This window comes from Takifugu rubripes, chromosome 10 (assembly GCF_901000725.2).
Source record: "Takifugu rubripes chromosome 10, fTakRub1.2, whole genome shotgun sequence".
NCBI lineage: Eukaryota > Metazoa > Chordata > Actinopteri > Tetraodontiformes > Tetraodontidae > Takifugu > Takifugu rubripes.
The window spans coordinates 1,058,559-1,072,614 of record NC_042294.1 but is presented as its reverse complement, the minus strand read 5'-3'; the positions used below and the strand labels follow the sequence as shown (position 1 = coordinate 1,072,614).

The 14,056-nt window shown below is 42.6% G+C and overlaps 1 protein-coding gene across 5 annotated transcripts in view; it reads left to right on the top strand.

The window, feature by feature from the left end:
- pard3aa (par-3 family cell polarity regulator alpha, a) overlaps window positions 1-14,056 on the top strand; it is a 240,686-nt gene that overhangs the window by 95,969 nt on the left and 130,661 nt on the right. For all 5 annotated transcript variants that reach the window (XM_029843172.1, XM_029843175.1, XM_029843171.1 and 2 more), the window contains 5 exons: window positions 5,935-6,041; window positions 7,038-7,121; window positions 10,547-10,672; window positions 12,515-12,742; window positions 13,319-13,506. In XM_029843172.1, the coding sequence (XP_029699032.1) occupies window positions 5,935-6,041; window positions 7,038-7,121; window positions 10,547-10,672; window positions 12,515-12,742; window positions 13,319-13,506 (733 nt within the window). The remainder of the gene's footprint in view (window positions 1-5,934; window positions 6,042-7,037; window positions 7,122-10,546; window positions 10,673-12,514; window positions 12,743-13,318; window positions 13,507-14,056) is intronic.

Below are 14,056 nucleotides of genomic sequence, written 5' to 3'. Positions count from 1 at the left end.
AGAAGGACAGTGAGCGGCACACAGGGAGAGAGGGGCCTTTGTTTTCCCAAATATCAGCCCACAAATAGCTCTTTTCTGTCTCTAGACCCCATCCCTTCACATCCCTCTCCGCTCTATCTGGATGTGAACAAATGCATTTCTCACATCTCTGATCTAATTTGCTTAACAGCATTAGGAACCTGTCTGTCCCTTCAGCTTACTTCAAGTAAAATTTGCATCAGAGCCTGAACTCTTCAGGGCCCGAAGACACTATTTTACAAAGCACGACAGATGAAGATGGATTGTAAAGACCGGGGGTCAATTTTATGACAGCATGAGTTGGGTGCGCCGCGGTGAAGCATACATTATGGGACCTAATGACAACTGAAAATGATTCTTAGGATCGAAACAAATGTCCTGTTCAAACCAAAGTAGTGAAACTGTTGGCTCCTTACAACAAATTGGAGTTCAAATGTCTTGGATACGACACTTGTTGATTAGGCAAAAACTAAAATGTTTGTAGTTAAGTTTGAAATGAAATCCCAGCTACATGAAATCATTTTAGAGTGTTATTATCAAACAGGAGAGAACTCACAATTTAGAATTCATAAAATTGCCTTTGAACAAGGCTGGAGGCTGGAGCGTGAAATATGAACGGCTTCATGCGTGTCCTCAGCGCAGGACAGGCTCCAACTTGGCCTGTCTTTTTGGCACGCCAACATAGAGCTGCAGCTTCATCGCTTCGCCACCTCTCATTGGCTCCCACCGCCCTCCTCTCAATAAAAAAGCAACTGATATCACATGCTGGGTGTCACATTGCTCTGATTTCCTTCCAGATCTGCAATTTTCCATCCAACTGGCCCCTGTTAGTGTGCAAATCAAAGAAAACGTTCACTGTAAAAGACCAAAATATGCCCCCTGAAATATGTCAACAGAGTAAATCATTGCGATTACATATTGAAGGGCCCATTAGATTCCAGCCTGATAAAATCAATGAAGATAAGAAAATATCCTGAAACATTTTTTGGCCTGTCTGCTGACAACCTTTTAGTGCCATTTAGGGAGCCTGTGGGCAGGATGAAGAACATAATGACCCTCTCATCTTCCACTAACCAGTTTAACTCTTTTCCGATGCTTTTAAACTGCTCTCTTATCCTCAACATAAATGTAAATAAGTGTCTCATCGTCTTATTCCGCGTGATAGATTGGTTGGTTTAATGGCTGTGGAGCCCAGTGGCTGGGTGCTGAAATAAAGGGTTAAGCACCTCGGTGAGGGTGGGGTTGGGGTCTTAGGGTGCAACAGTCAGGTCCAATCTTTTCACTGAGAACATTTTGATGCCTAATTTGTCCCTAAAGGGTTGGTTGGGTGGGGGTGGGGGGTTGAATCTGAGCGATGAAAGAGCTTCTGTAACATGAGGCATAATCCATGTGTGGTGACCAGGTCAGTGTCCACCAGCAGCTTCTGAGATCTCTAATACACAAGCTGGGATCATCTCCAGGTCAAATTCAAGCCTCCAGAACCATAAATCCTTCATTTTTCTAAGTGCTGACTTTTAACAGTTACTGGTAGATTCTGGCTCGAGCTGAGATGGAAAGAAACATGTTGGTAATTGCTCTGTGAGCTTAAAAGAACTTTAATAGGACTATTAGGAGTTATTACCAGCAGCTTGTGTTCATACGTTGGTGTATTGCGCAATGCAGCCGTTTGTTCTTGCCGGCTGTACAGTGTTTAGTTGACCTGCATTAACTCTCAGTAATGTGTATATAATTAAGGCTTCTTAAACTGTTGTTAAAGAAAATAAAGGCTCCTGCTGTACTCTTACAGCATTTTTTTCCCCCCACAGCTTTTTGACAGGAAAATTATTTTCACATGTTCCCATCCTCTGTCTTGTTTGTTTCCATAAGGGACATGTGTCACTCCGCACAATTAAGGTTTCATTTTTGCAGCTCAACAGATGAGGATGGGGAAATGTGAATAAAAAACAATATTTTTGGCTTTGGTAACCTGTCCATATGGTGTTTCAAGCACTGGCACACCTATATGAGCATCATAATTAAGAATTTCTGCCGTGTTTCTGCAAGCAATCGATGATAGTTTCAAAATGGGAGGTCAAAATGAGTAGAATGTGATCTGTAATGAGACCAGGAGTGGACTGAGTAGAGTTCTGGCCTGTGGATCAAAACTGGTGAAGACAGAGTTTAAGAGGTTTTTTTTTTTTTTTTTTGCCCTATGAAATTAAAGTTAGAGCTGTTGCTTTATACACACCAGCCTGTCAGTTCCCGAGACATTTCCATTTCCTATTGTTTGTTTTCGAATGATGTGGTGGACGGAGAATTCCAATTGTCTGGGAATGTGTGACATCATCTGGCAGGAAGACTTGTTCCACTCATGGGTCTGTCAGAGATGTGGACCTAAAGGGACGAGCGGTGGCCCAGAAACATACCACACATCACCACCTTTGACCCTGTCCTTGTTAAACCCACAACAGCAAAGATGGGCTCAGTCTGGAGCCCGCACACGTGCGTGCGCACACACACACACACACACACACACACACGCATAGAGTCCTTTTGTCCATTATGACAGCAATTGATGGATGATGACAACGTCTCAAATAAATACATAATGTATCCTAACCCTGCAGCACCGGATATTCAGTAGTGTGTGTTTGACGGTGTGTGTGCGTATACTCATACTTTGCAGTAGTTTAAAGATAATTATAATTTCACACTTTGGTACACGGCTACACAAGCTGCCAGCTGCATATGGTGAAAGTTATGGGTCGATTTCAGGTGTTAATGTGGTTGCCATAGTAACACAGATACACTCGTCCACCCCAAATCGGCAAATATATTCCTTTTTCTGAGTGTGCTGCCAGATTTTTCTCCATGAACTGTTGCATACTTTTAGGTTATCGTAAGTCTGAAAATTGCTCCCTTACATTTGAAACGGAGGTAGCTGTGGCCAATTTTCCATTTTTTTTTCTTTCTACATGTGGGGAGTGAGGAAGAGAGTGCCATGCAAAATTGAAAAACCATGTTCCCCCACTTCACTGGATGAACATGTTGCTGAAAGCACTCAGGGATGGAAAAAAAATGGAGGGTTTTAAGAGAGAGACTCAAAATGACTGCAAAGACAAAGAAATGGAGAGGAGAGGGAAGTAAGTGTGGGTCTCGCTTTTCGTAACCAACACAAGGACAGACAAGACTAGCCCAACCCTCTACATACCCACTATGCTAAAAGGTTTCACAGCATGTCAAACTTATCAAGTCATTATGGGTTATGTTTGTGTCCATTGAGAGTGTATTCAGAGTCTCCGATAACAAAGACACCGTGCTTGTGCTGGCTGGGTGTAACAATATTCTGTGTTTAAATTCTGATGAAGCCAAAGCCACTTAAACATTGTTGTTATTACCAACAAACATGCCTCTATGTTTACTGGCAAAAATTGAGTGGCAGCGAGTGTGTTATGCATTTATATCTGATAATAAATGCAAAGAGCTCCAGCGGGTATCTGCATCGCTATATCACATTCTAGTTTTTGCTTCAAAATGGTTCAGGTGACAAAGGCAAAAGAGAGAAAACAGGTTTTATTTGTCATTTTTATTCAGTCCACATGTAATAAGTTGCAAAAAAATGAAATTCACAACTGCATCTATACAAGACTATTTTGTTGAGTAGATGTAAAAAAAAAAAAAGCTTTTTGCACAAGTATCCATTGGAGACGTGGACAGCTGCACAACAGCTGTCTTTCTCTGCTGCTGCCACTCACGTGTAAACCTGAATCCCACATTGGTGCCAACTAAAAGGAAAACGGTGCATTTGTAGGCCGCAAACATGGGTTTGAATCAGTCGGGAGTATCAGGTGTCATGTTTTATATAGCATGTATTTCAGTTGGTTGTAGATATGACCATCTTTTTTCTTTTGAGGGGGTGAAAAATGATTTTGTGATCACTCACACACACACACACACACACACACACACACACACACACACACACACATTTATGTCCCATTACTTTCATTTCCAACTCATTTTCCCTTTGCAGTCACCACATCACTCTCCTTTGTTCCCATGTCTCCCTGCCTCTGTATCACTTGGATTGCCTCACTGTAGTTTTCACATCTTCTGCTTTATTCCACACCATTTGTCTGATTTCAACTTGAATGGAACCATCACCTTGCACTGGTTCTCCCCTTCTCCATCTTTGTGTGATGTTTTTACCTCGTGACTCATTTCTAAACTTCCACTACATGTATCAGCACATATCCTCTGTTAACTGTGCTACTGTTATTGATAATTGCACATTAAATAAATCTTTATTGACATATGGAGATAGAGTAAAAAAAACAAAACAATATATGGATACCTTTGAGTCTAAAAAAGACTTCTGGGATCCTGAAATCAAGCATGTTTTTCTGGTAGCAGGCACCATGTTCACATTCAGCTGTGGATGTGATTAGTGAGAAGTCAATGCCAACAACACAGTGACGACTAAAGTCTGAAGATGTGGTCATTATTGACTTCAGTTGCATTGAGTTGTGCTGCAGCTGATTAACTCTGGAACTTCAGAAAAAGGTTTTTTTGCACCCCTGTGAATCTCCTGTCCTCAAACTCTGATATTGGAATACACAAAGCAAGGGATTGATCTAGATTAATAGTTTGAATCAGATGGGAAAATTGACTGTCACCTTTCATATGTCTTTGAGTCCCAATGCAACAGTTGATGGTCAACATGTTCTTTTTAAAGTTAAAGTGTCTTAAGTAGACTCAGCTGTCCTTTGAGTCTGGGTCATCTCGCCAGACTCCCCTAACTACCCAGAGACATTTTTCATCGCCTGCATTGCATAAATATCCATAAAAAGGCAGTAGAAGTTTTCAGCAAATACCTTTAAAAGCATGTGTGCCTGGGTTCAAGAGGAGCAACCAGACAGGTGGGGTGAGTTGAGGTCTCTTCGGGTAGCCTGTTGATGAAATTTCCATGCCCTTGTCCCGCCTTACCACCTGACTCTAATGAATAAACAGGAGCTCGGAGGCTGATTGTAGCACGCAAGTCTCACCTCAGACATCCGGGGCTTTTAAAAAGGGCTGAATTAATTTCCATAAAGTACCCAGAAAGTAGCCAACCCCATTTGGCTGTGCCATTTAAATAAAAGAGAGAAAGGAGATATTGAGAAGGCCTTGATGGGGCGCTCACACACTCAGAAAGCATGCACGTCTCTAATGTATATATGCTAAGTAACGAGCCAGGAAGCAACATTACATAATGACCTTATCATATTTAAAATGAAATACTAATGTTTGCTCATCCCCTGTTGAGGCATGGCTGCATGGTCCTATCTGCACCCCCACCCCACCCCACCCCCAGGTCTGCATGCAGCATGTCATCACTGCCTGTTCTGACTGTAGCATCTCCACAAAAAAGTCAGATAAAGATTTTATTCCCCATTAACGGGTGGATGAAACGGCTCCGTCTCATTCCCAGAGCCTAGTTAAGACCTCAGACGTCTGGCTTGCCTGTAAAAGCTCTGGTCTCCTGATCCCAACGCCTAATGGCCCTAAAGGAAGACGAGCAAATGAAATGAAGAGAGTTCGAGGAACTAATGAAGGAGAGCGGCGACCGGTTTCCTTCACTCTGGACCTGATCACATCACTGCAAAAACATGCCGGCGCGGTTCCCCGGGCCATAGTGGATTGAATCGAGTGGGAGTAATTGATCAGAGTCTGGGAGGGATGTTTGAAAGCAACAGGACCAGTGTTCCTGTACTCAGAATCCCTTTTAATTTAAAACATAGGTCCAATGCCTAAATGGATTAAAAGGACAGAAACAAATATGAGACATCTCAATCCAAGGACAGACAAATAAATACTGAAATAAATAAATAACAAGGGGTCAAGGAGTTATTTTATAATAATATTGTTCATCTTTATTGTGTCCTATTTTCCTTTTAGGAAGAGGCGGAAGAAGCACAAAGGAGAAACGAGAGGAGGATTGAAAGAATAGAGCCTGTCGGAAGAGCCGATTCCTCATTGGAACATTCTCCTATATTAAGTCTTGAGTGAGTGGTTTCATCAATTAAAACATCTTGAAAGTATTTCAATTTCATTATTTTCAGGCCCACTATATTATCCTTTTTTTTTTTTACATGTTACACCATTTACCCATTTTCAGGGCCAAGAAACAGAATCAGCAATATCAATAACAAATCAACAATAAACAATCAATATGGTAACAAATGTCAACAATCGTGTGTATTAAGAGTCCAGCTGTCCAAACATGTTATGAAAATAAAATCTGATCATTTTTGTCGTATTATCTCTTGAAGATCAATCACAATTCTCAAATTTGTTTTGGGTTGTTTATGTGTCTAAAGGATATAATATTTAGCAAATGAATTAAATGGGGCAAAAATGTTGGGATTGTATGTGAATGTCCAGCCTCCAGGAGCCGTTGGCATCATTATTAGTCTATCAGTTTTGAAAGGCTGCAGAAACCTAAACACAGGATCTGCATACAATTAGAGGAACGAGCTACTGCTTTAGTGGTGTGAACTATTTTCCAGCAGCAGCAGGGGGGTTAATTGATAGCCCATAATTACCAAACACATCCCAGTGACAGTATCTGGAACGTGAAGTGAGGCCACGCCTTTGACACATCTTCATCAGCAGCAGTGTGTATTCATTTGTCTCTGTGTCTTTATCCACACACATTAACGTCCCCCTTCTCCTCCTACAGGTTTTTTCAATTAATGTGCTCTCTTTTAGCACCACCGTCTGATCTTAATCACTTAATTGGAGTCTCCATTTGGGTCACTGATTGACCCTGTTGTTCACCAGTGTCTCTGTGTAATGGATGACTGTATAGACAACACAATGGAACATTCATCAATAAGGCCCCCTCCCACACACCCCATCAGCACCCACCCTGTCATGTCTCACTGGGCTTTCTCTCACTTCCTGCTTTTTACATGGCTTTGCCATTTCTACTATTTGTTATTCACGTCTCCCCTCATCTCCCACCCCATTCCCCGTTTCCATCCATCATCACTCTGCAGAGCCATGCTCAAGGCGGTGGAGGTGTCCAATGAAGGAGGGCCCCTGGGGATCCATGTAGTGCCTTTCAGTTCACAAGATGTCAGGTAAAAAAAACAAAACAAACAAAAACAAAACAGGAAATCTTCTCGATTGTAGTTTTAAGGGATTTTATTAAATGTGCATCACACTGAAAAGAAGAAACACAATATTGGTGACCTCAGTAGTTTTTACAGCTGGATCTGATGTGGGATTTGACCTGTAATAATTCCCTAATTAAAAAGTAAAAAAAAAAATGTAATACACAGCGTCCTACAAATGAATTATTAAAAGTTTTGCTGTTGCATGAATAATTCAAAACACCTGGTGCAAAGAAAAGGTGCAAATTAACTGTATAATAGGCACTAATCAGCAGGTTAATACCTTTAATTTGGCCTTCTCAGAAGAGCTATTAATAACAACAGGCTCTTCTATACAGTGTGACAGCTTCTCTCTATGTTGTCGGGCTTTTCTTTGAGTCTCACCTGTGTCTTCTGTCAAAAACACTGTCTGCCGTGAAGGTGATTGCAAGCACTTCTGTTTGCCTTTATTTTAAACGACAAAGAGCAGCGATGACAGAGTGAAAGACAAGGAACGCATCCCAGTTTAGAATTACGACAGAAAAAATAAAGGACGGTGGAAGAGGCCAGATGTAATCAAACTAAAAGCCTGTGGAGATTATAGACCTCTGCTGCACAGCGAAGGACTGGCACAACACCAAGGTGAACGCGGCAGAGGGAGAGAGAGCGGGGCTGGAGAGAGGAGGTGAAAAAAAGACAGGAGATGAAACAGGGGTGACATTTTGCGGAAGGGAGCAAATCTGTCAGTGGAGAGTGCTGTGTTTCGTTTCTGTGGGACACTAATCCCATTGCTGTTTATAAGCGAGTGTCAGGAGACTATATTTAGGTTCGACCTCACTAGAATCGACTTGTGACACCTTTGAGTCAGAGGAGGGAAATGATCGCCCGCTTTGAGTCGCACCAGCTGAAAAAGCTCTAACGATCAAAAGCGGGCTGGTTAGAGCTGATCATAATGGTTCACAGCATCTCCATCTTCGGAAGGCAGCTCTAATAGCTATCAGAGCCTTCAATTAGCATCAGAGATGATAAGACTGATGCCTGTTCAGCAGGCTGATGCTAATGGGCCGACTCGACCCGGTTCTTTCCTGTTCTTTGTGAGCTATAAGATGGAGACAGGCTGTCATTAATGTCTAGACTGGGGTCACAGGGGTCAGACAGCCTGGAAAACAAGACGGAAAACAAAGCAACAGTCCGCCGCTGCGGGTCTGCAGGTCTACTGCTTCTCTGCACTGTGGAGTTAGATCCAAGGAGGGAGTGGACAGAGGTGAGAGATGGAGAGATTCAACAGAGTCCTACCTGCAAAGAGAAATCCAGAAGTCCTGCTTTTCCCTGCGGAACTTCCTTCACAAGCAGTGTACATAGATACAAGCCCATTTCACTTGTGTAGTTTAATGGTATTCTAATTCCTGTAGCCAGCCTTTGATTGAAAGCAAACTCTAGACATAATTATGCATAAATGGACCATGCTTGCATCAGTGCTTGATACAAAGTCATCACTTTCAGCCAAGCTTCGTTCGGCAGCTTCTTTTGCTTTCGTTTGGCAACTAATCAGGATTTTATTTTTTCTCCTTTAGCTCTTGCTTTAGCTCCTGCTTTCATCATATTCATCATAACTGATTTATGATCTAAAAATACTCTTCTGTGAGAGTGGCAGTGCATTTCAGTCCGCAAGCTCGTGCTTTTTACAAAGTCGTCATCCTAAATTTGCTAAAATACCCCGTCTTATCTGCACTTGTCCCTGCTGCGCCTTTGAATACTGATCAGGGATCAACCAGTGCTCTTTTATCTACTGTCTCCTGTCTGCTCCCGGATCAGAAGTCATTAGACTGTGTCAGTTCCGTAATCTCCGGGCGTAATACTTTGTTTTCAAGCTGCCAACTCGTATGGAGATAAAGAACAATCATGTCTACTCGTGCACGCCTTGCAATTACTCTGTGTTCAACACACTTAAGCTGAAACGCTAACACGGCTCCGAAACCCTCAGAGACGGAAGAGGTTTTGGGATATTTAATTTTGTCTCAACACTGGATGATTTACCCCCGCTGAGATGCTGAGATGAGTGTCAGGCCTGAGCATGGACGTCCACATTACACAGCCAATTACGGCAATTTTTTTCCCCCGAGGTGGGCGCGCTTGCTTGAGACTGGGTGCCCTTGATGACTTGGCAAACGTGGGTCTGAAATTAAAAGCACTTTTGTTATGTGTCCAGTGAAGCGACGGGAGGTCGGATGAAACTCACAAAAGCAGCTTGTGTCCTCGGCACTCATAATAATCGGCTGCTTGCAGGATAAACTGTCACTTTCTATCATATATTTCATCATTATTTCAAATTTCCATCAGTAATCTTCCAAACTTTTTTTCCACTTTTTCCTCTATGCAAGGTTACAAAATAAGTGCGCAGGGTGTCAGTCTACCTGCTACCTCAGGCATCTGCCGCTTTAGAGACAGATGCAGTTTGTAGTTGTGCTGTGCCAGCGCACATCAGATCTCTTTGCATGTGGTTATCCTCAGGGCCCAACTAAAGCCCAAAAGGAGCTCGCTGATGTATTTATTTAGAGGAAGCTGGGGAGGGGAGCCTTTGTGGAATGGAAGGTATCTTTTTTGGAGCACTGAGAAGAAACTGTTTGGGTTTCTAAAGCGAGATCTCACCCTAAACTTTATTGAAGGCAACTGCTGCGTTTCCTCCAGGGTCATAAGTTGATCTCTTAGCTGTTGGGCTGGATTACCTCAGACAACTCGGCCCTGTCGTGCTCTCAAACCTGCCTACAGGAAAGCAGATTTAGGGATGGAGGCTTTCAATCCAGTTCATGAGCCTGCAGCAAAATATTTATGCTTGAAGTCTAGAAAGTTAACTTCAGGAAAGAGTCACCTGCAGGTAGGGTTGAATTAACTGTGCGAAGATAATTACATTATTACTGGCTCCTAAAGGCATTTCTTGTTAATAGGTTAGTTGATGAATCATGAAATGCAAACACATTAGGCTTAACCTACTATTACAAGCTAGAATTTCAGATTTTAGACTGTGAGTCTTTTATATCTCTAACAGGTAAATGAAAGACCAAATTGATAACTATTATCATAAAATGTTCACTAATTTTGGGACTTTTGGTTCAGTCCCATTGCTTAAATGCACACATTTGCAGATCTTTCAGCTGTTCAGTCATTCAGCTGCCTCTTGACATTTTTGACCTTGCTCTCATCAAACCATGATGCTTAAGATAAAAAAGCTCAAATAAGTACCTTAGTAGAATCAGGATATTGACCTTTAGTTGTAGCCTTGTAGCACGTGGCCTGTCATCATAGCTCAACCCTAACAGTAACACTTCTATACTTAATATAGCTCAAGAATGTTGAGGATATCTAGATTTATTTCAGCTGTGTTTGACTCTGTATTATCACTTGATCATTTCCAGGACTCATGGCCTGCTCGTGAAGCGCCTGGAGCCTGGTGGAAAAGCCGAGCAGGAGCGACTCTTCAAGGAGAATGACTGCATCATCAGGATCAATCAGGGAGATATTCGCCACCTGCGCTTCGAACAGTAAGCTCCTGTCAGCTTTCCACCCCCTCTTATGTACCAACCTGCTTTTCCACAAGCTCTTCAGTTCCGAAGATTTTGCACATCCTCTGCATTGTGTCGATGGTTAGAGGTGATTAGAGATGCTGCTACAGGCCTCATAGATCAGGGTGAACATATAAACCTGAGACTTTTCACATCATGAGCCTGAATGTGCCACACACAAGCACGCCTGCTGAAATAGCCTCATAGCTGCATAACTGTTCTTTGTGTATCAGGCTGCGCAATAGATTGCTTCTCCTTCTGTCTGGATTTTCTATCAGTGTATGGATGTCTGCTGCTTCACAGTAAGACACAGCCAACATTGCTGCCAACAAATGACCTGCCTGCAGTCAGATCGGGCTGGACAGGGTCGCCCAAAAGCTCCGAGCTTGGAGCCATCCTGGCGAGTGACTGACAGGAATTGAGACACAAAAAAAAAAAAAAAAAAACACATTTGGAACTCTTCAAAATTCAGTAGAGATAGTGCTGAACTACAAATCACATCAGAATAGGATTTTGGATGTTTTTTTTTTCCTCCTCCAAACTATCGTGGTTAGCTTACCCCATTATGGAAATGTGTTCACTAGAGTGTGTGCCATGTCACTGAGGTATTGGGATTCTTCCCCTTTTTTTAATGATGCTTTTGTTTTGAGTAAACACCACCTTTCTTTTTAAAGCCTTGTCTAGTGTGAAAGAGGCTTATAGACCAAATCCACAAGGGAGTGATGTTTTGTCGCGTTCAGAGCGCGCACCCCCTTCTCACAAGCTCCTCACCCGCATCCGAATGCATATGATGTTTGCGAATCTGCATGGAAATTAGGGGAAGGAGCTGAACTTTTTGTCTCCCCCCACTCATCCGCCCCGGCTTGATTGTGTACCGTGCAGAGCGACAATTTAAAGTGATGGTCTAATCTCCATGGATTGTTTTGCATGGGTAAATATTTTGAGGTGCTTAATCTAACTGAATGTAATGATGCATTGATGGGCTGATTTATTATTCAGTCATGCTCGCATGGTTGCTGATTACTGGATTGATGGCACCGTATATGTGCAGGTGGGAGAGTAAACACTCATGCACATATACTCAGTCGCCGCCCCTCGCTATGCGCATGTGAGAGATTGTTTTTTTTTTTTTTTTGTAAATTACCATTGAAATAACCCCGTCGAAACCAAATCCTGCAGGAGTGGATTGGTACGGCACACACGCCTAGCTCCCATGACACAGCCCCAATGAAGTGCCGCCTGCGAAACGAGCAGCTTAGCGGCTGTCATTTGGGTGGAATCAGCATGGTATTACTGGCATGGTAATGAGGGTTCTAAAAACAAGAAATGGGATTCTTGGAATTCAGACATCCTCTAACCCCTGGCCAGTCTATCTATATGCTAAGTGCCACCAGCAAATCCAGACTAAACATTTGATTTTTATTTATTTATTTATTTATTTATTTATTACATCTGGGAACAATGTTAAGTTCCCGTCGTGCCTTCTATGCATTTCTGCTCAAATTCCATACTCCATACAAGAAAACATTGTGTCCAAAGATTCCTTGTTGATTCATGAGCTCTGTTTTCCAGCTCATGTCTAAACATTTTAAGCAGTTGTGTGCACAATGTTCTGTAGCTTATCTCTTTCCTGCCTTGATGTTGGTAATTACAGTTAATGTAATTTTTGTCCCCTTCTATGTGTGCGTTGTCCCGCTAATGAGAGCTTGTATCTTCCCTCAACAGCCAGTACCACACACTCGTTCCTCATATATGATCTGAGAGCACGTTGTTGCCAAATTCCTGTCCTCCATGACCCGTCTCTGTCTGCATCACCTCCAGAGCTCAGAGCATTTTCAAACAGGCCATGCGGCGCCCACTCATCCTCTTCCACGTGGTCTTGGCATCCATGAAGAGGCAGTACGAGCTGTTTTTAGCCCAGAGTGAGCTCAGCCCTGCTCAGCTCAACAGGGTCCGCTTCAGTCAGGGCTCTCAGCACTCAGGGGACAGATCCAGTGTGGTCGGAGGGTCAATATTTGGATCTGGACCCCAACTGGGCCTCAACAACACGTAGGTTTCCCCTTCAGTTTTCTTAGATTTACCCTCCTACTGTGGCTACAATTATGGTTCTGGCCAACTGGTTTACTAAAAAAGCACATAAAAAACTATGAGAAAAGTTGACAGGTTGACAGAAACAAGTTTTTTTTTACAGTGAAGGACGAGAAATAACCTTTCACAATCATTTAAAATCACATTTAATCACCTGAACTGAATTCATTGCAATAATAAAATCTGTACATTGTGTGTTTCATTCCACACAGAAACACCAGTAGTTCATGTATGAACACTGCTGTGCAGCATGGAAGTTCATGGCTCTTTAAGTATGTTCAGTTTAAAACTGCTGTTGGCAAAGGAAAGGATCTGGACCTTTACCATGTACAGCAGCATGATATTCAATAGGTTATTGGCAGAACGACACTCAAGCAATCACCAATCAATCAATTAATTCAAGATCTGCTGAGAATTGACATCTTACTACAATCATTTATATCACGTCTGCATATTATATTGATGAGAAAAGTTGAGTTTTATTCTCTAAACACATCATGGAGCCAATAAAATGCACATCGGTAACTTGTTCTGCAGTCATCAGGGACCTCTGGCCGGGAGCACCCCGGAGCCCAACCGGCGCTACGCCACTCTGCCCCACAACTTGGTGTCCAGGACGTCTTCAGCTCCATCCCCATCTCTGCAGCGCAGGATAAGCACAAACACGTCCAGCAGCTTCTATCTGAAGAACAAAGGCCGCCGATTCAATGTGCAGCTGAAGAAAGGTGAGGGGAATCAGTGAAATCCTGTAATCAGCTCTCTCTCTGATAGCTATTCATTGCTCATTGATTAGTTCCTGTGATATTCATGAATTAGTTTGTCCTTCAAGCGAAAGGAGGTGCAAACATCCATTTTTCACTTCGTCAGTCCTGTTTACTCCTCAGCGAGCTGAGAGCCACACCATCATCTGTATTTGTCTGTGCGTTCGCTAACGTTAACAACAACAATACTTTTTCTCTACAGGAAGTATTGGAAAGTGTCAAAAACCTGTGGGATTTAATCAGCTATTTTATAAAATTTGACATGGTGACGATTAGTAATCTCTCCCTCTGTGACATCATTTGGGGAAGTGATGTGGGCTGAATGCAAAACTAAACATTCTGTTCAGAACATGGCAGCCCCTGTATCTGCATCATATTCCTGAGATTTATTATTACAATAACCTGATGGAAACATCGGCAGCGGAAATGAGGGATGTGGAACGTTGCTCATGATTTAAATGTGGCTCGACGGGCTGGGTGTGGTTCCCTGCAACCATGAGGACATCCAAACTTA